At 41.2% G+C, this 22,663-nt stretch overlaps 1 protein-coding gene across 2 annotated transcripts in view; it reads right to left on the bottom strand.

The window, feature by feature from the left end:
* Window positions 1-20,597, bottom strand: part of LOC129776864 (ubiquitin-conjugating enzyme E2 R2) — a 35,264-nt gene extending 14,667 nt beyond the window's left edge. Inside the window, exons 1-5 of one of the 2 annotated variants that reach the window (XM_055782754.1) lie at window positions 20,047-20,597; window positions 19,327-19,569; window positions 4,257-4,343; window positions 3,957-4,189; window positions 3,777-3,891 (exon numbers count right to left, since the gene is read on the bottom strand). In XM_055782754.1, coding sequence (XP_055638729.1) covers window positions 3,777-3,891; window positions 3,957-4,189; window positions 4,257-4,343; window positions 19,327-19,503 — 612 coding nt within the window. In that variant the 5' untranslated portion in view covers window positions 19,504-19,569; window positions 20,047-20,597. Of the gene's footprint in view, window positions 1-3,776; window positions 3,892-3,956; window positions 4,190-4,256; window positions 4,344-19,326; window positions 19,589-20,046 lie in introns of those variants that run through there. The other variant, XM_055782755.1, reaches the window with a different exon arrangement.
* Between the last annotated feature and the right edge of the window lie 2,066 nt (window positions 20,598-22,663).

Genomic DNA, 22,663 nt, shown 5'->3' on the forward strand with positions numbered 1-22,663 from the left:
GAGATCACTGGCTTCGCGGAAGACATCGTTCTCCTCGTGACAGGAGAATCCGTGGACGGGTTCGAAATGCTTGCAACCGAGTTGACAGACATGATCGGATGCTGGATGCAAAGTGTGAAACTACAGATAGCACACCACGAGACGGAAATGCTGGTTGTCAGTAACCGCAGGGCGGTGCAACGGACAGAAATCACCATTGGAAAGCACTCGATAACTTCGAAGCGAAATTTCAAATACCTGGGGGTGCAGATCGATGATCGACTGAACTTCAACAGTCACGTCGACTATGCTTGTAAAAAGGCAGCGAAAGCAATCAATGCACTGAGGAGAATCATGCCCAACAATTCTGGCTCAAGCAGCAGCAAGAGGCATCTTTTGGCTAGTGTCTTCTCCTCGACACTACGACACAGGGGTCCAGCCTGGATCGCGACGTTAGAAACTCAGCGAAACACGAAGAGGCTGAATAGTAAGTACCGGCTCATGGCGATGCGAGTCGCGAGTCGCGAACCATATCATCAGAAGCGATCTGCGTCATAGCCAGATTGGCCTCATCGACATCATCTTGGCGGAGGACAGCGAGTGCTATAGGAGAAGACGAACCAGAGAATTCCGGAACCTAATGAGGGCGGAGTCGACGGCTAGGTGGCAGCAAAAGTGGAGTGAATTTCTTCTTAACACAGTCTGGTTACGGCGGCTTTAGGCAGTATCTGCACCGGTTTGGACACGCAAGATCGCCTCTTTTCCCGGAGTGTGGAGATGTGGAAGGAACTCCGAGGCACGCCGTTTTTTGTATGCCCCAGATTCACCGCAAGGCATGAGGGGCTGGCTGACCTTCATGCTGGGAATATCGTGGAGGTAATGTGTCGCGATGAGGACACCTGGAATGCAGTGAACAGCGTAATCGTACACATCATGTCCGAGCTACAGCGGAAGTAGAAGGCTGACCAGCGTGCAGACAATGCCTGACGGTGGAAGATGGACAACTGGTACTCCACGGGAGTACCTGTTACGGAGTGCGCGTCATGTTGGCGGGCATTATTTAAGGTGAAGGTGGAAGCTAGCCATAAATGGCTGCCACAATGGCGCTCATTTCTTTCATCTCCCTCCCTCACCCTTCGCCCGAAAATCAATAATTTTGCGAAACAGTGTGAAGAAAATGTTCGTTTTCGCACACTTCCCATCAAGTAATATCAACCAAACTCTAATCGATTACTCACAAGATATAAAATTTTCATCTGCTTTCGCACCGTATAGTGAAGAACGTCGGAAAACTCGAGCAAGTGCCCTGAAAGTTAAATTTTTGTTTTTCAATCTTCTGCAATGGTTTTGTTTGTATTAGTGGAAGCATCGTTATTTTTTCGACACTGATGCCATCATCGAAACAGCTATAAAAACCACTCAATAAAATGTTATTCCGGAGTCATAGCGTCCCATGTCATGAAAATCAATAGAATAAAATTGTGTTGATATCAATACAATTATTATTTTTACGTTTAATGGGTCTATAATGTAAGTTTTAGCAACTTAAACATTGGGTAAGAAAATTGTATTGCAGAGCTCGGAACACTGCCACGGCTGCCTATGCTTTCAAAAACAGTAAACGAAAAAGTATTAAATTCAATCTACATGCCTCGGCCACCGAAGTGAAGGGTTAAGGCTTTCCAACGTGAATATGTGGAAACAATACGATCAACGAAGGAAAATATTAAGGAATTATAAACATCGAGTTACTATGCGGAAGAACTTGTTAATACCAAAAGTGCCCCAATTCGCATGTGTTATAAATTTGCTCATGTTACGCTCGCGTATAATCAGAATCATATGCAAATGCACCTTCTATATATATTTATATTTGCAATTGTTCATCGGAACATATCGTTCATACATTTTACTTTAGTATTGAATTGTTATTTGTTTTTTTTTTCAAATGTATTCAAAGACTCGTGTCAATGAAGCGCCACACAGTCTGATAAGTGAATTGATCTATTTACGTGCGCTTTGCTCTTCTCTCACAAACACTATTACCCCATTTTTACACGAGGGTTTACCTATACTACTACAATGGCTAGCTTCCACCTTCACCTTAATCGGCGTACCGTTGGTGTCGCAACGTGCGGTTGCGACGCACCTGCTCCCAAACACATTGAGAGAAATAAAACGTTCCCACTTTCGGCGCGCTACTGTGTTTCACCGAGAATCAAAAGAAAACACAACAATGATTCAATGATTCAAAAACAAATAGTCAGAAGTGAAAGAAAGTCCTAAATTGATTGTTATAAAAGCGTTAAGCCTAATTATTCTTAATTGTATATCCTATATTATTGTAAGTAAGCTAGTAAATCGATTGTGCTATGTCTAATGCTAAAACTAAATTTACAGCTGCAAATCGAGAGAAGATTCTTAAAAATAACCCCACCTCCAACGAACTAAACAAACGAGACACTAAACGTAAGTTCTCTAAATCTAAATCTAGCTGCAACACAGAAAAACTTATGATAGTGTAAAAAACCTTAAAATTAATATGTACAATTTAAAACTACTTCTATTCCTAAAACTACTATGTACAATAGAACCATTTTAATGTATTGATTTATACCTACGGTAGGGATTTTTTAACGTCGTCGTCATCGCCATCGCCATTGTATTGCGTATTGAAATAAACGTTTAAAAAACCGGAAAATTGTTTCTCTTCCGTTGCGGTTGCAACAGTTGGGAATAAAATACCTACGAGGGTGGCTTTGACGGATTGCGCGTTAAGTTGGAGGGCAATTCCTAATCAGTGCACATCTCGATGGGTAAACGGTTACTGGCAAGGTGCGTGCGCTAGCAACACCTGATCGCGGAATAGCTGGGGTCCTGCGAGGGGAGTTTCAACGAAGCGAGCGTCAAGGAGGGCACCTTCCAACTTTAACGGTTAACGTATGCTTGTGTAATGCACAAGCGTAGCGGAGAACAACGAAAAGTGAGTGAGATAAATAGAGGAAAAAAAGGGTATAATCAACGTTATTCAGCGTTGCAGATAGAACAAGTGCATACGCACAGCCGTCCCCAAAAAAAATCGCCTAGATGTGGTCCCGAGGGGAATGAGGCTACGAACAGAGGGCTTGGTTTTAGTGGGTGAGAGCCCCACTCATCGTCTGGGTTAGCCCTTTTCATATAAGGCTGGTATATCATTCCTCTCCTCTTATAAAAAGGTGTCAATATCGACCACTTTCAGAATCCCTGATCTAAACAGTGAGATGCTCTAATCCGCGAAACCGTATTTCCTACGCCAAGTTCCCGCGTTTCACTCTTTGGGGAATTATAATCACAGAATCATTCCCTCCAGTCCCGTACAAAACGTTTCGAATGAAACGACCATAAACCGACAGAAAGAACGAAAAGTTATTGTAAGACCAGATGAACCAGCCTACGGCTGAAAGTCTCTATAATAAAGAATATTGTAAATCTTCAAAAACTTGGTACGATCTAGCGGGATTGATGTAGACTTTTGATGTATTTTGAAACTCTTTTAGTCTTTTAGTTTCACATCGTTTTCCAATTAATGAAGTGACGAGAAAGTACCATAAGCAAATTCAGAATCGGTATGAGTCATTTTGACGAAGTGTAATGTCTTCTCCATAGGTCTGAACAGGCGAAGCATTTGTGTTTTGTAAGGCACATTGTTAACAGTAATTCTTCTATGAGGATCGTAGTAGCACTATATTTATCAATCTAAATAATAACCAATATTTAAATAAACAACATTCCGATCATGTTGAAGCCATTCCACTAACCTGAGGTTCTTGACCACTCGGTTTCGTCTTCGATTTGATGCAGTATTCTTCTAGCGTTGTGGGTACAATGATGCCTTCCTTTTCCGCTTCCACCTTTGCAGCTTGCGCTTGTTTCCTGTTGAAGCACAAGTATAAAATGAACTAGTCTGAGCCATAGTGAACGCACTGCAGGGAGCATACTTAATAATGTTTGGGTATTCATTGTCTTTGCCCTGAGAGTCTCGCCATCTCCTGTACATAACCGAGGCATCCACATTCGCCGGAGAGTAGGTATTCGGCTCGTTCAATAGCGAAATCACGGAGAGTAGTATTGTCCTAACATTTTGTGTGGGATTCCATCGCTCGCAGGGAAGTTCACCACTTTGTGGATCGTCGACTGGGGGGTGCAGAATGGAGATACATAGATCACCGTTCTATGAAACAATGAATAATGATTAGAATTCTGTCATGTAAATTCGACAATATACTATTGCAAATTACCTCATACACATTTGGATGCCAAACTTTTGTTAAAAACCGTATAGATGGCGGAGAATAAGGATAATCCGGAGGAAACTTCATGTGAGCCTGGAAATTTGAATGATTTTGCTTTCATTAGTACAATGTAATTTTCATCGATTTTTTTTTGATCGATCGATCGATTTTTTTTTAATTGGAAAATTATTAGTGTTTATGACACAAGGGATTTTCATTTTGGTGCAACAAGTGTAGCACTATTTTGACAATCGCATAAAATCGTGTATATTAATTCGCCGTTTTGTTGAATATAACCGTGTAGTGCCGGAGGAACCTACTATAAGCGTCATTTGGCCTGAGGGCCATGGCGGCGGCCATGACCATGGCCGCGCCCCCTGTGGGGAATGATAGGAACAATAGAAGAATTCCTGATAGAAGGAAACTGCGGAAAGTTGAGCGTACTTTTGATCGTTCCAAGGAAAGGCCAGTTCCCTTCCAACGTGTTTATATGATGGATAGAACACAGATAGAAGTCAAATTGCATCAAACCAAAAATATAGTAAAATGCGTTGTGAGTTGCCATGAGGCCGTAAATATGTCAGTAGAACTCCTGACTCAAGAATGCCATACAAATAGCGAATTCGTTTTTAAAACTGAGTCAGTGCCAAACTGACTCTGTAATAAAAAAACGTTTTCAGTTTCACGAATGCGGTGGTTTGTTGGTGTGCGTTATATAGTTTGATTTGTTTACATTTGCTACGACAAATGTACAGTGTCGACATCTGGTGACGATATTCGTGCTTGGGAGGTAAATTATTCTCTATCAGATCAGAAGGACCAAGTGCAGTGTAAAAATATCAAAGATTGAATGAAAATTTTTACTTCATATTGTTTGATTCCCTAACACATGTAGTTCTAACACTCACTTAACCATTTGTCAATGCATTTCCTGTTTGATCCACAAATAATTACTATTATAATATAAAATCATCATTAGATCATGATTTTGAAAGCAGGTTTATTCCACCTGAATATCCATCATTATTTCCGCCTCCCAATGAAAGAACACGTAGCTTAATGCTGTCTACTCGAATATACTCTTCAAAATCAGAATCCGAATTGGATTACGATTCCAAAAATACAAAAGCAAAAGCAGCAGGTTTTCTATTTTTTCCAAAAGCAGCAGGTTTTTCATTTTCAGCAAAAGCAGCAGGTTTTCCATTTTCATAGTCTTTATTTTCAGATTTTCCAAAACAATACTCGGAACTTGACAGTTCAGTATAGTTGTATTGGTGAACCCGAGTGCCAACCCGTGAAACATCTCAGTGCGAAACTAACAGCTTTTGGGGCGAACTAGTGCGACACTGAGTGCGAAACTGAGTGAATAAAAAACGTTTTGACAGCAGTTAGTGCGGCACTAGGGTTGAAACTGAACAAAAACGAATTCGCTAAAACTAAACACAAATTTCTACATTACTCGGGAATTAATCAAGCAAATGTTTTTAGGGTGCAATCAATGTTTTTACGGTGATTAGATACTCCTCCCCCCTCTCTTAAAGGGGGCTGCCATACCAATTAAACACAAATTTCTACATTACTCGGGAAATCATCAAGCAAATGAAACCAAATTAAGCATATTGAGGTTTTAGGGTGCACTGAATGTTTCTATGGTAGTTAGACTCTCCACCTCGCTCTCTAAGGGTGGTACATTTCTGCATTTCTCGGGAATTAATCAAGCAAATGAAACCAAATTTGGCAGGTGGAGGTTTCAGGGGCCATGAATGTTCTTACGGTGATTAGATACTCCTCCCCCTCTCTTAGGGGGGGGGGGGGCTGCCATACAAATTTCTACATTACTCGGGAATTAATCAAGCAAATGAAACCAAATTAAGCACATTGAGGTTGTTGCGAATCGAGGAAGTAATCGTGAGCAGGACACTTATTTCTGACAGCTTTATTTTTGATGAGCTTCAAAACTATCATTTCATTCGCTATCCAACTCTTGACGAGTAAAGTTCAGTGTCGGTATTGTGCGTTGCCACTTTTGCTATTGTGCTATTGGTACGAGTGAAGGTCATTGCTGTCCGCTTTCGACCTGACCTTTAGTGAAGTGGACGAAAGGAACAAAGGAAGCAGCGCTCTTGCAGCGAGCCGGATTGCGGCTGTTGAACTGATTCGGCATAACGGGATCGCCATCGCGTGACTGTCGCAAACGGGATTCATTATCACGTGGCTGCGTAAGCTATTCTTGCGCTATTGTGTTGTCTCCGTAGCGCGTAGCCTCTGTCTCTCCCTGGTTAGGGCAGTAGAGCGCATTATTGGAACAACTTATATATTAAGGTACACATATTTATTATTAATATTATTATTCAATTCATTTGTTCATTGTTTGATATTATCATAATTTTTTTTTTTTGCTATTTTTTTTTAAGATTATTGTTAAAATCAATAATAATTTAGAAATAAGACAGAAATTTTTGTAAAATAGAGAATAGTGGAGGATCTCCAGAGATGGAGATCTCCGATAATGAATCTCATATAAGATCTGGGAAAAAACATGAACGAGTCCCTCATAAGGAAGATAATTCTTCTGGGGACGAATCCGCTCATCCTACCAAGCCCCCCTCTAAGAAAATTGCAAGCCTCCCTTCTCAACCCACTGTTACTTCCACTCCCCCTCTCCCATCACCGATTTCGCTTCCCCCTTCTGATGCTTCCGATCCAACCCAATCCTCGTCCTCGTCCTCATCCTCATCCTCATCCTCGTCCTCGTCCTCGTCTTCCCCCTCTGTTGTCTCCGCTCCACGTGTCAGAGTTTATCCAGAAGATGCACCTGGAACTGGCCCTTGGGTTGTTTTCCTCCGGCCAAAACCGAAAGGAAAAAACCTTAACGTGATTCAGATCATGAAAGATCTGGCCAGATACACTTCTGTATCTGAAATTCGCAGGGTTAGACCGAACAAATTGCGAGTTGTCGTGAATGAACGGAAACACGCAAACGAGATTGTTGCTGATCAACATTTCACTCTCGAATATCGAACATTTATACCCTCCCATAACGTAGAAATTGAGGGGGTGATAACTGAAACGGGTCTGACGAGCGAACAAATAAAAGCAGAAGGAAAAGGCAAGTTCAAGAAGCTCCCCTCAATGGAAGTGAAAATCTTGGACTGTCGCCAACTCGGGAAACTTTCCCATGATGGGGACCAAACTAAATTTACGCCGTCCGACTCGTTTCGAGTCACCTTTGCTGGTGCCGCCCTCCCTGACTACGTTATGGTGGACAAATTGAGACTACCTGTGCGACTCTTCGTGCCAAAGCCCATGACTTGCAACAAATGCAAGTCAGTTGGTCACACTTCGGATTATTGTGCCAACAAGGAGCGCTGTGCCACTTGCGGAGAGCAACATGAGGGGAAATCCTGCAGTGCGACTGAGCATAAATGTCCATATTGCGGGGGATCCCCACACGAGCTCTCAGTTTGTGAAAATTACAAGAGTCGCTGGGAGAAACAGAAGCGCTCTTTGAAGGAACGCTCGAAACGCACTTTTGCGGATATTTTAAAGGGCGCTTCTCCACTGGCCCAACAACAACAACCAATCAACACACAAAATGTCTTCGCCACGTTGCCCGTTGACGAAATAGAAGCGGACACAGCTAACGGGGGCACACCGTTCATTTTCCAAGGGAATCCCCGGCGCAAAAATGTGACCACTCCCAAAGTTCAAGGACAAGCCCCTCCGGTGATACCCCCTGTTAGCATGCCTAAAAAATCGAGTGCAGCGGACAAGCAAAATCAGGTTCCTCCTGGTTTCCGTGGGAATAATTCACCTTCGAATGTCCCAGCACTCGAGGGGACATCAAAAACCCCAACTGTCCCTGTTATTCCGTCCAGTTCAACTTCCCAATCGGGATTTATAAAGTTGTCTGACCTTTTGGACCAAATCTTCAAGTGTTTTAATGTTTCTGACTCCATCAGAACCCTTGTCATCTCAATGCTTCCAGTATTAAAGACAATTTTGCAACAATTGATGCATACATGGCCCCTCCTTGCAATGATTATCTCTCTTGATGTCTAATTCAAATAGAGAGGTCGGAGATATCACTGTTTTACAGTGGAATTGTCGTAGTCTTACCCCTAAATTGGATACATTCAAAATTTTAATTCATAACTACAATTGTGATGTTTTTGCTCTGTCCGAAACTTGGCTTTCTTTGCGAGATGATATCTCTTTCCACGATTTTAATATTATACGCTTGGACCGTGATGATAGATACGGAGGGGTGCTTTTGGGGATCAATAAGTGCCACTCATTTTTTAGAATTGACCTTCCACCTATTGGAGGGATCGAAGCTGTTGCTTGTCATGCAAACATCAGAGGCAAAGACCTCTGTATTGTCAGCTTGTATTGGCCTCCGAGAGCTGCGGTTAGCCGCAAACAACTTGATGACATGTGCTCACTCCTTCCTGAGCCACGATTGATCTTGGGAGACTTCAACTCTCACGGAACTGCCTGGGGGGAACAGTACGACGACAATCGTTCATTGTTGATATATGACCTTTGTAACAGCTTCAATATGACCGTTTTGAACACTGGGGAAACAACACGTGTGCCTAAACCTCCTGCTAACCCAAGTGCTCTTGACCTCTCGCTTTGCTCGAATTCACTATCGTTAGATTGCAAGTGGAATGTAATCCAGAACCCCAACGGTAGTGATCACTTGCCAATCAAAATTTCCATCACCATTGGGTTGAATTCTTCTGAATCTATAAACATGGCATATGACCTCACAAGACACATTGACTGGAAAAAATATGCGGACGCGATTGCTCTAGCCATCAATTCCAGAGATGGTTTACCTCCATTGGAGGAGTATAACTTCCTTTCTCGTTTGATCTATGACAGCGCGGTTCGCGCTCAAACGAAACCCATCCCAGGTTCCATCATTTCCCGAAGGCCTCCCAATCTATGGTGGGATAGCCAATGTTCCAAGCTTTATGTAGAAAAATCGAATACATTTAAAGCTTTTCGGAAACGTGGAACCCCTGAAAATTTTCAGACGTATTTGGACCTTGAAAATCAATTTAAAAACTTGATCAAAGGGAAAAAACGTGCTTATTGGCGAAATTTCGTGGGAGGTTTGTCACGAGAAACGTCAATGAAAAAATTATGGAAAGTGGCTCGAAATATGGGAAATCGCTCTTCAACGAATGAAAGCGAAGAATATTCACATCGATGGATTTTTAATTTTGCACGGAAGGTTTGTCCCGATTCCGCTCCCGTGCAGAAAATTGTTCGAGATATACCACAAGATAGGTGCGATCTTGATTCTGAGTTTTCGATGGTAGAATTCTCTCTTGCTCTCCTTTCATGTAACAATTCTGCTCCGGGATCGGATAGAATTAAGTTCAACTTGCTGAAAAACCTCCCTGATGTGGCGAAACATCGCTTGTTGAATTTATTCAATCGGTTTCTGGAGAATAATATTGTTCCAGATGATTGGAGACAAGTACGAGTTATAGCTATTCAAAAACCCGGAAAACCCGCGTCCGACTTCAATTCGTACCGCCCAATAGCAATGCTGTCTTGTATACGGAAATTGTTGGAGAAAATGATCTTGTTTCGCCTTGATCGATGGGTTGAAACGAATGGCCTACTCTCAGATACACAATATGGGTTCCGCAGGGGCAAGGGGACGAATGATTGTCTTGCGTTGCTTTCTTCAGAAATTCAAATGGCTTACGCCGAAAAAAAAACAAATGGCTTCAGTATTCTTGGACATAAAGGGGGCCTTCGATTCTGTTTCAATAGAGGTTTTGTCGGACAAATTACACTCTCGGGGTCTGCCGCCTCTATTGAATAATATGTTATATAACTTGCTTTGTGAGAAACATTTGAACTTTTCTCACGGAGATTCGGCAGTAAGTCGGGTCTCTTACATGGGCCTCCTCCAGGGCTCATGTTTAAGCCCCCTTTTGTACAACTTCTATGTAAGCGACATCGACAATTGCCTTACACAAAATTGCAGACTAAGACAACTTGCAGATGATGGAGTGGTGTCTGTCGTAGGACCAAACGAATCCGACCTGCAAGGACCCTTACAAGATATTTTGAACAATTTTTCAACCTGGGCCATTGGGCTAGGGATCGAATTCTCCACGGAGAAAACAGAGATGGTGGTTTTTTCTAGGAAGCATAGACCAGCAAAACCAAAGCTTCAACTTTTGGGTAAACCGATCACTCATGCTATGTCATTCAAGTATCTTGGGGTCTGGTTCGACTCCAAATGTACTTGGGGGGGGCCCATATTAGGTATCTGAGTAAAAAATGCCAACAAAGAATAAACTTTCTCCGTACAATTACCGGCACCTGGTGGGGAGCCCACCCAGAAGATCTTATAATGTTGTATCGAACAACTATTCTCTCAGTGATGGAGTATGGCAGTTTCTGTTTTCAATCAGCTGCCAAAACACACCTCATTCAACTCGAGCGAATTCAGTATCTTTGTCTCCGTATCGCGTTGGGATGTATGCCCTCAACGCATACCATGAGTCTCGAGGTTTTGGCAGGCCTACTCCCACTAAAAGATCGCTTCAATTTATTATCTCTTCGGTTCTTCATCCGGTGTAAGGTCATGAACCCATTGGTGATCGGAAATTTTGAGCAGCTGATCGAGCTAAATTTTCACTCCGGGTTCATGAGTTCATATCATGAATTCATCTCCATGCAGGTTGATCCTTCTTCGTATATTCCCAACCGTGTTTGTTTCCCTGACTACATCAATTCCTCTGTGCATTTTGATCTGTCCATGAAGCAAGATATCCATGGATATTCAGATTACCAACGATCGAGGATCGCTCCAACGATCTTCGATGAAAAGTATGGGGGTATCAATTGCGATAATATGTACTTTACTGATGGGTCCACTATAAACGAGTCCACAGGATTTGGAGTGTTCAACGAATTTTTTAGCACCTCACACAGTCTTCAGAATCCTTGCTCAGTGTATATTGCTGAATTGGCAGCAATTCATTGGGCGCTGGACAGCGTCGCCTCACGACCTGTTGAACACTATTACATTGTAACGGATAGTCTTAGCTCTGTCGAAGCTATCCGTTCAGTGAGGCCGGAAAAGCACTCACCGTACTTCCTTGAGAGAATACGAGAAATTTTGAGTGCTTTATCCAGACGCTGTTATGTCATTACCTTTATCTGGGTCCCTTCACATTGCTCCATTCCGGGTAATGAGAGGGCTGACTCATTAGCAAAGGTAGGTGCAATTGAAGGCGATATTTATCAGCGTCAAATCGCCTTCAATTAATTTTATTCTTTAGTCCGCAAAAATACCATCGCTAACTGGCAACGCAAGTTGGAATGAAGATGAATTGGGCCGGTGGTTTCACTCGATTATCCCTAAGGTTAGCCTCAAACCGTGGTTCAAAAGTCTAGACTTGAGTCGGGACTTTATTCACACCTTCTCCCGACTCATGTCCAATCACTGTTCGTTAGATGCACTACTCTTCCGTTTCAATCTTGCCAGCAGCAATCTCTGCGTTTGTGGCCAAGGTTATCACGACATCGAGCACATTGTTTGGTCGTGCGAGGTGTATCTGGTCGCCAGATCGAATTTAAAAAACTCCCTTCGGGCCCGAGGAAGACAGCCCAATGTGCCGGTGAGAGATGTGTTGGCTCGGTTAGACCTTGATTACATGTCCCATATATATGTTTTCCTTAAAGCTATAGATCTTCGTGTGTGATTGCCCCTACATCCTTATACCCTCCTTTCCTTCCTTTGCGGGTAATTCGTCCCCTTGCTATAAATAGTAGAATAAGTTGAAATGTAAATACACTATAGATATACGAATAGATTTATAAATTGAGTGTTCATCAACATTGTTACAATTTCCTTATATCCCATCCTTCTCCTAAAAATATGTCACCCTCCTAAACTCGAGTACACCGCGAGTAATCGGTTTTCCACCTTACTAACCATAGATGTAAGAAAATTGTTTATATATATAGTTTTAAAATTATATTTAAGAATTCGGCTCCTTTAAACTTAAGTAACTGAGCCTGTAAAAATAAACGAATTAAAAAAAACTATCATTTAACATTGTATAATACTAATGTTGTTTAATGTTAAGTACTGCTAATAACTTACAATTCAGTGGATATAGTAGATATGCTCCGAATTACTCCTCTCTATCTTATTAGCATCTATCGAATGTCGGTTATGGTTCTAACAATTAACAAAAGTGTTTCGCAGGTCTTTTCCCAGCATACCGTTTGAAAGATTGCTCTCGGAGTTGACGTGCTTTTGCGAAATTTGTGTCGGCCTCCTCTGATCGAAAAGAATCTTTCGTCAAGGTTGTTGTTTTCTCGGCTGCTGTGGCAACATTCTTCCCCCGGTGGAACACGGATTTGTATTCGGTTCCATCTATATCTGTCACATCTAGGAGCGCTAGCTTGGAGACAGGAGCATCTAATACATCGTTGGTGGTTTGAACAATCGCTTGGTCGACCGATCCTTTTGATCATTGGCTGTCAACAATTCTAATACGCGTCCATCCGTTACGTCTTGAGTCTTCAACAATTAGAATAAGATCTCCATTTTCCAGGTTTTTCACTGAACTAAACCACTTGGTTGTCTTCGTTATGGTGAGTAAGTATTGTCAAACCCATCGTTTTCAAAATGCGGTAAGACGAGCCTGTATTCCTGATTCTGAGCCTGATACTCTTTAATTTTTCGTTAGATGTTCTCTCTCAATGTTAGGTCCTTCGCCAGACGTCTCTCCAAACATTGCAGCCGTTTATATGCCATCGGATAACTTTCAGGAAACTTGAATTTGTCAAACTTCCACAATAGGCCCGATTCGTACCAATCCTTCACGCGTGCAGTTGTCTGTTTCATGATGCACAAAGCCCGTTTATACACTTCTGACGCCAGGCTGGTAACTGATTTGACTCCAGTTTCTTTGTATGAAACATATTTCTTGATTGCCTTGGTGAACTCCGACTCTCTTCCTTATTCGCAAACGTGGTAATTTTGTGGTTAATATTGTGTTTCCCTGACCGTCCTATATACACCAGGCTAGCCGTGTTTTTGTCGCAGTCGGACTTCCTTCTGCTCCTTCCTAAACCTTGAGTGGAACGATCAGGTTGTCTACTCCTATTAAAAGCTACCGAATAGCGTTCCGATAACTTCTAATCATCAGGCCCTTTAGATGCTTGTGACACTTGATCAGTTTTCTATCGATGCTTCCTGCATTGGCAAAATCAACGATTCAATGATACCAACATTTCTTATCTTGAACAGTTTACTCTTTTCTGCGTCGAAGATTTCGAATTTAACACATTCGGAGTTCGGTTCTTCAGGGGTGACATTACTAATCTACTTCAGACACAGGGGTTAAACACATCCTGTAATTCCCGATTCAGCCGTCAAACTTTTCGAAGCCTTCGTCTAATAAAAACGCAAAACTTCAACAGGCTTCCACAATGTAGGGTTACAGGAAAATGCGGAAAAATAGGAAAAGTGTAATGGATTTGGGGATGTGGTGTTGCACGTTGTTAGGCTTTCCATGCATTGTTGTCTCTAGTTCGTAAATGAATGGAGAAGACGATGATGGCTTGACACCCATCGACTTCGCACCATTGAATATTACGGCATGCTCGACGGCCATGTCGCGAAAGACATGTTCGGCACAATTTTAGATCTTGAAGCTTTTTCCAACGTTCAGCAACTGAAAGTGTTAGAAAAACTTTGCAATATCTTACACGGTGACCTTCCCTTTGGCATATAGCACATTTGGTTGGTTTCGTCGTGTCATCTTCTGAAGTAGCAGGACTGCATTCGTTTACCGGGTCATTTCCTGCAATCTCGGAATGCACTAGGTGCCTATCATGCATCTTCGAACGGTCTAACTTAGTGGCTGGCTCGTGAATTTGCACTGATGAGACACTACAAGCATCGTGTACAATCTCCTCCATGAAATCGCCAAACGTTCTCAAGTTCACAACATCCTGATGTCTGCGGTAACTCGCCCACTGCATTTTGTAATCAGTCGGAAGCTTAGTGACTAAGTCTTTTAACTATGTTGGATTCGCCAAATGTTCCGGAAGTTCTGCAGCTATGATATGATCGCAGAGAGCTTGGACTATCATTCCAAATTCGATTAGCGTTTCCAGCCGATCAGATCGTGGCGATGGTGCTGACTTGGTTTTATCGAGTCATTCGATTAGCAATTCCGCACGGCCATAACGCATTCTCAGCGCTTCGATTACTTGTGGAACTGACGCTGGTAAAATCAATCTGCTCCGCACTGACTCCCATGCAGCACCTTTTAGGCAGCGCTGAAGGCGAATCATGTTTTCGCCGTCACTGTAAACACATGCTTCGGTAGTGTACTTGTAGTTACTGATGAATACTGGCCAATCTGCTGGATTCCCGGAAAATGTAGGCAATTCACGTGGGAGAGCTTGTCTAGCTGCCAATTGTTGTGGTGTTGGTTCTCGAATCAATATACCTCCTGAAGCTGGCGGTTGTACTGGACTCGGAATTCTTCGAATTTTTTCGCCATCAGATTCATGGTGATGGACTTCGAGTGGTTGACGAGATGTCTTTCCATGCGTACCTTGCGAGGCTTCGATTGGAACTTCCACAGAGGGTGGAAATATTCGTTGAATTTCTCTTGCGTGACACTTCTGCGGGAATTCCGATTTAAGAGGGGACTCCCCCCAGTTTCGAAGATGATCACGTTCACATACTGTAGTCAGAACGTTTAGTGGCTGAAGGGATACAATTACCGGCGGGAGGTTCTGCTTCTGCCGAGCTGCGTAGTTTTCCAGCTGCTTAAATGCGCGATTGTTTCGTCGATTAAGTGTGGTATTCTTTTGCGGCCTCGGTGCGCTGTATTTCGCGTCAGTTCTGCATTGTTGTTGCAATAACGGATTCATGGAAAAGTTCCTCTCTAAGTTCAAAGGAATGTTCTTTAGAGACGGTGGGTTTCCAGTCTCATTCCGTATTGTTTCGGTTTTAGAATTAGCACCCTTGGAATGGTATGGATTACTTTCCGACTTAACACCTGGTGATGATGACCCTAACTGCGTAGCGATTTGTAATCTGCATAATTCCACTAGATTTTGTTATTCAGATATTTGCTTGAAAATGGTCCGTGATCCCAGCTGGTTTTCTCGGAGCTGATTTAGAAGTTCCTCCATGTTCACCGATTCACAGAAACAATCCTTTTTCGTATACTTCCTCGGATGAGTTTTGGGTGGCGAGTATACTCCCTGCACTCTTTTTCCCCATACTGCACCTCCACCACCTTGATCACTGACAACATCGGAAACAGTTTTGATTTCTGTTGTCGTCCCTTGCGGAGCTACCTCTTCCAATTGTGTATCGATTTGGGACCTATATGCTCCTTTCTGCATTCGTTCCACCGACTCGTTGCTGTTCGACTTCGGATACTGCGAAGTTCATCTTCCTCTTCAAGCAAAGATTGCTCCAGTAACTGGTATTTGGCTGCCAAATATTGCTTTTCCAATTCCAGAGCCTTTCTATCTAGCTCGTGCTGCTCCGTAAGTCGCTGTAATTGGAGCTCGACTCTAGCCTTGCGGGTGGATGAGGTGGTTGACACTGAGACCGATTCCGTGGGATTGTGGAGGCATTTCGCGCACGCCTAATCGCGGTTCTCTACTAAACTGCTTACACCTGCACAAGAGATGTGCTATATCCTGTTACACTTAGAGCAGCATACAAAACCATTGGCCGAAACCTGACGATCACAGCACATGCACGAATGGGAGATTTTGTAGTTCATTCCTTTGGAGGACTGCGAACGCTTATCCATGTTGAATTTTTTGAAGAATGTTGCGAATCGAGGAAGTAATCGTGAGCAGGACACTGATTTCTGACAGCTTTATTTTCGATGAGCTTCAAAACTATAATTTAACATTGTATAATACTAATGTTGTTTAATGTTAAGTACTGCTAATAACTTACAATTCAGTGGATATAGTAGATATGCTCCGAATTACTCCTCTCTATCTTATTAGCATCTATCGAATGTCGGTTATGGTTCTAACAATTAACAAAAGTGTTTCGCAGGTCTTTTCCCAGCATACCGTTTGAAAGATTGCTCTCGGAGTTGACGTGCTTTTGCGAAATTTGTGTCGGCCTCCTCTGATCGAAAAGGATCTTTCGTCAAGGTTATTGTTTTCTCGGCTGCTGTGGCAACAGAGGTTTTAGGGTGCAATAAATATTTTTACGGTGGTTAGACACTCCAACCACCTCTCTAAGGGGGAGCTGCCATATAAATGAAAGACAAATTTCTGCATAATCCGAAAACTGATCAAACAAATGGAGCCAAATTTGTCATGCGAATGTTTTAGGGGGAAGAAACATTTCTAAAGTGGTTCAACGCTCCTCCCACCTTTTTCTGAGGCGGGGGGAGGTATGTTACTATGATGGTATGACACCCCTTCCTCCTCTGGAATGGAGAGGGGGTCCCAAAAAAATATCACACATATTTCAACCAAAAATATTCCAACCAAACATGACAATTGAAAATTTTCGGAAAACTCTGAACGAAAAAGGGAAAATTCGGAAAATTAAATTCCCATCTGTTCTACAATTATATAGTGACAAGTGCTGTTAGTCCATTTGATGTTTGCGCTAGCGAAACTGATCTTTGTTCAAAACTGGAAATGGATTTTAATGTGATGAAACGCACTCCTATAGCTTCTTCTATATATACCAATCAAAAAGTATCGCCGAATGTGTGTGATAAGAGCAGAACTCGAGGAATGAATTGTCCGATTTAGGGCTGTCTTTATTCTATCATATTTTCTGTATAACACATTTATTCCATGTAACGGAGAAACATATTATTTGTGAGTGGTTGAAAAATCTTGAACGAGAATTGTGTCTGAAAATGATCTGATGTTATAATAATCAATTTTGTTAGAAATACTAGTAATTTTATAGTAAAAGGTACATTAAACGGGATCGATTAGAAGATCAATCAATGAACAGTTCTGCGATTGGACCCATGGACTTGCTCATAGTAGGAAAACGTGAATGTTTGAAGGTATTGATAACAAAAAACAAATATTGGGCGGAACGAAGTTTGCCGGGTCAGCTAGTGACCATTTCCATTTCCCAATCGAGATCTCGTTAATAGGTGAAGCGGATCCACATCAATGCAAAAGAAGGCAGTGGCTATTCAACCTCGCGAACTAAGACAGTTTTGAAGATTTTGTGTATCAAAAAACCGACCTAATCACAGACATGGAAAAAGTGCCAGTATAGGAAAGAAATCAGTTAGTTGGTAGAATCCAGAAGTTGAAAAAGCGGTGAAACCACGTCGGAAAACGCTGAGAAAAGTTCGAAAACTAGAAGACAATCACCCAAGAAAGGCCGAAACAATGAGATTCTTTCAAAAAGCTCGTAACCGCTCCAGGAAGATTATTCAGCAGGCAAAACGCAAATCATGGGACACTTTTGTTCAAACATTCAATCCTCAAACACCAGTTAATTGGATCTGGCGAAATGTTAACAGGTTGAATGCAAAAAAATCGAGATCTTCTCCAACTATTTATGTGGATGGTGTACTTTTGGAGGATCCTAAAAAAATGCAGAGGACTGGATCTCTATCTATCTGTCTATCGACGAAGCTAAATCCAAAGGTAAACATAGTGAATTGGTAACACTTGACGTCAGCAAGGCGTACGACAGGATATCTAATAAAAAGATTCTTAAACAGTTGAGGGTTTTCCGGGTTATCGAGCGGATATGGACCGATGAAGAACTACCTACGGACTGCTTGGAAGGACGATTTATAAAAAGGGTCACCGTCTCGACTGTAGCAATTATCGAGGGATAACTCTCCTCTACTCAGCGTATAAAATTCTCTCCCGCATCCTGTTCCATAGACTTAGGCCGTTTCAGGAATCCTTTGTTGGCGAATACCAATGTGAATTTCGAAAGGGACGATCCACAGTTCACGCTGCGTCAAATTCTCGATAGATTTCGGGGGTACACCTGCGGACTCACCATCTGTTTGTAGACTTCAGGGCTGCGTACGATTCAGTTAAACGAAAGGAGCTATGGCAGATAATTCTGGAACATGGTTTCCCAACAAAACTTATTAAGCTGGTTCTTGCCACGCTTGATGGTTCAGCATCAAGCGCTGGACACACTAACATTCCCGAAAACACCGTAGCTGACGAGTTAGCTAACAGAGGAAGAGTAGGTGAAATCGCCGTTGCAAAGATTCCTTCTGTAGATCGTATTTCGTCGAACAGGAAATTGCTGGGATAAACTTGGGAGGCAAATGGTGTCTAGAACTAGATATTGAATTACGAAAAATCAAACCATCGACAGCAGCATGGAGGGACAGAAAGGACCGAAAGAAGCAGATTGTTTTGACAAGACTGAGAATTGGGCATACATGGTTGACGCATGGGATCTTAATAAGAAGGAGAGCGCAACTACTGTGGAACATGACTAGCTGTAGAAAGCCTTCTCGTGGAATGTTTAGAATACCAAAATATTAGAAACCAACTGAGATTAGATAACAATATCTGTGAAATACTATGTTTCAATAGGGAAGATAAAATACTAAAATTAGTTAAATTAACCGAATTAGTGAAACAAATTTTACATTCAACATTTTCAGAGGTGAATGACCACAGGATGGTAAAAACCACTATAAATAAATAAATCAAATCATTAGCCCTTATAAAACCTTGCGACGAACATCAGAAATAGGAAGACAGGGCATTTGAAAGCTAAACATTTTGGCAACACATTCACAAAGGAGACAACAATAAACGCGAAGGTGAACACGCAACAGAAAATAGCCCCATGACGAGACAAAGTAACAGGAAACATGAATGGTTACAGCAACACCGTCAAGGCCATCGATGTTATAGTTTGCTACCGAAAGCTAGAAGAAGCAAAATTTAGTTACAGTGCACAGATAGATCCGTCAAAGTGACGAACACTATACAAAAGCAGAGGCATATGAGGAAAAAAATACATTACAAAAACAAACGATACGATTCAAATATTCGATTCATTTACCTTAAAATATCCACCCTGGTAAAGCGTATCTGGCGGACCAAAGATTGCAACCTCCCATTCGAACAGATTGTCTTCATTTAACAGTTTGACGCGAAAGCCTTCGACCGGTTCCTCCTGGAGGCTTTTGTACTCAAGTGATAGAGCACGAACTGCGGAACTGGACGGTTGTGAAGACATGTTTATCTTTTCCTCCCACACTCAACCGATTGGTAGGGGTACCGAAGATTCAACAATGCAAAGCGTCTGAAAAAAAAAAGTGAAAACAACCTTCAATAGACTGTAAAACAAAAAAAAATATTTAGTCATTTTTGTTAGTGAATGAAATGCGTGATATTGACCTATTTTTGAGAAAAAAAACAAAATGTGCGCCCTGACACCGGCTCTAGCTGCGCCTCAAGATCAATCGTAGTCGCCAATAAATCAATGACGATGCATTAAAACGCGATAATTGTTTAGACGGTATCGAATGAATAAGCATTGGGTATCAACAATTGTTGATTTTTCAGGTCCAAGTCTAGGACAGGTTTTCGTTCGATCATTGGTCACCAAACAGCTGATTGTGTTCCAAGAGTAAAAAGAGAAGTACTTGTTATAGAACGCAATCATGATTTGCAACCTCCAATTATATATGAGGTTTCAGCTGATGACAAACCGATTTTCTACGAAAATGTTCAACGATTTTAGCGCCGCTGGGAACAAAAACAATGGCGGACATCTTACCTGCTGCTGCTACGAACAATTTAAGTCCACAAATGCAAGCGAGTTCCAGGTTAACAGGTCCGTCCGTCGTTGATGATTGTGAGCAATTTGCACGAATAATCTTCACAATGAATGTTTTTCTCTCTCTTTCAATAAATTTGGAAAATTACAATTTCATAAACTTTCACAACTCATAACACATCCGTTTGACGATTGTGACAAAAGCAGCTTATAGTTTGGCACTTGGCTAGATTTCCCCTCACTGAGAGAGCCTCATATAACAGCGAACAAAACAAAATAATCCGTGTATCCTTGACCGTAGTTTCTCGTTTTTATTTGTCCACAAATATAATCGATACAGTTTTCAAGCTTCGCAAATATTTTCGTAACGTATACACACGATAATTGTAACTTTCACAATCACTTCGAACCTGACGAAAAATTTATCTCCTCTGAGCAGAATACGCGAGTGGTTACGCTGCTACGACGAAACTTAATTTTTTATTTTGACAACAAAGACATTCCTTCTCGAACAGACGAATACTTATGAACGAGGCAAATATACAGAAGGTGATCTTTTGTCGACGATGAGTCCGCGCTGTCAGCATTGAGCTTCGTGTGTTCGATTTGTGAAGCGAAAATGATAATGGATTTACAGGTGGAATGAACACACTTTTCAAATTAAAATTGTGAATGAAAATTACCTTTTCATTGTTAAATGTGTACTCTATATAATAGAGTAACACATTTTTTGCAAGCGGTGAAAAAGTTCTGCTCGAATGTTGGGTTTGATAGTTATTTCATTTAATAATTATGCGTTTTAATGAAAATATCACGAAACGTATATGAAAATAGCTAATCTAAGCTCAGTAATATGTGTTTAAGGAAATCAAATAACATGAATTAAAAATTTTCATTCAAGTTATAACAATTTAAAATTGTTTTCAAGTCTGTCAATCTGATAGAGATCAATTCGTGTCCCCAAATGGATGTTGCCACCAGATGTCGGCGCTGGACATTTGTCATCGCGGATCCGTGTTGACGGCATTGAGCTTTGTATTACGAAATGGGGGAGTAGGCATGACAATATGGGTTTGCAGAAGAAATGAACACACTTTTAAAAATAAAATTATGAATGAATATTATTTTTTACAAATCAAATTTAAAATCACTTTTGCTTGCAAGTAGTGAAAAAATATCATACAAAAATTGTGTCTAAAGATAATTTTATATTGTAATGGTAAGTTTTGGAGAGAATATCTGAAAATTCATAGAAAATAGTTTAAATTAGGGTCAGAACAACGTGATTCTAGAAGGTATATAACGCAAAGAAAAAAATTTCATACAAATTTTAGCAATTTAAAACTGCCTCAGGATCGACTAATCTGATAGAGAATAGTTGGCCTCATACAAACTAATGTCGCATCGAGATGTCGACACCATTCCGCCGTCAACGCGAATTGAGGAACGAATGTTCGGGCGCGTTTACATTTTGCTAGGTATCGCATTGTACCAGGGATGCCGGGTGAATTCTTCAAATGTCTTCACAATCATAGGGGCCGTCCACATACTACGTGGACAACTTTAGGGTGGGTAGGGGGTAAGAAAATGTCCACGTTTGCCCACGGAGAGGGGGGAGGGGGTATAGACTGAGTCAACGTAAACAGGAAAATTTCTTTTTAAACAACCACGTATACATTCAAAATTAAATTAAAAAACACATATTTAAGAATTTCTCTGTATTTATCAATAAACGAATTGAGCTGCCTGAGAGTGCTGCCCAGGTAAACGTTCATATATTGTTTATCATATCATTGATCCTCTTAAGTGAAATCTGTATGATAAAGGTATCTCACGTGAATGACCAAGCTATTTCCTATGATCGTACTTTTATAATTACGGGGTATGTATAGATCCTTCTAGACCAAAACTATAAAAATTAAACGATTCCATAATGGTTGAGATTTGATGACATACGTGAATGATTTTTAATCAAATATAATTTTCTATACATTTTGTAATATCTAGAGAACAGTTAGTCTTAGGATAATAATGTCTGTATAATTTTTCATACAGAATTGCGTGTAAAATCGTTTTTCCATAGTATTTTCATTTCATTAATTTCTAGGAATGAATATTTACATTTACATGAGATTATCCTTTATCCAGCCAGTGTTCTGATAAAAATATACATGCAATTAGGTAGCTGATTCGGAATGTTTTAGGAGGTGATAGAGGATATTGTTGAACTCTTGGGCCTAATTTTATGTCTTGAACTGACTCTCATTTAGAAAGCACGCTACTTAGAACAATTATACTGTTCATTCGAAAGATAAAAAAAATTTGCGTAGAATGCTGTTCAGACACTCAATGCAGAATGGTCAATAAGCAGCCGAAAAAATATAAATATTGAAAATATTTTTAATAAGCTATTGATTCTCTCCGAAAATTCACCGAACTATTGCGGAAAAGGTTTCGTATTACGCTGGCGACTAAAAGTGTGTAAATGAACCGACATTTCCTGTGACCGATCGTATTCCGCAGTGGGCAAAGAACTACACTCGACAAAAAAATGGAGGAGCAAAATGCGGCATCGAATGTTTTGAGTGATTTTTGAAACGTTGTAACTCTGTTATAA

This window comes from Toxorhynchites rutilus, chromosome 3, assembly GCF_029784135.1.
Source record: "Toxorhynchites rutilus septentrionalis strain SRP chromosome 3, ASM2978413v1, whole genome shotgun sequence".
Taxonomy (NCBI): Eukaryota; Metazoa; Arthropoda; class Insecta; order Diptera; family Culicidae; genus Toxorhynchites; species Toxorhynchites rutilus.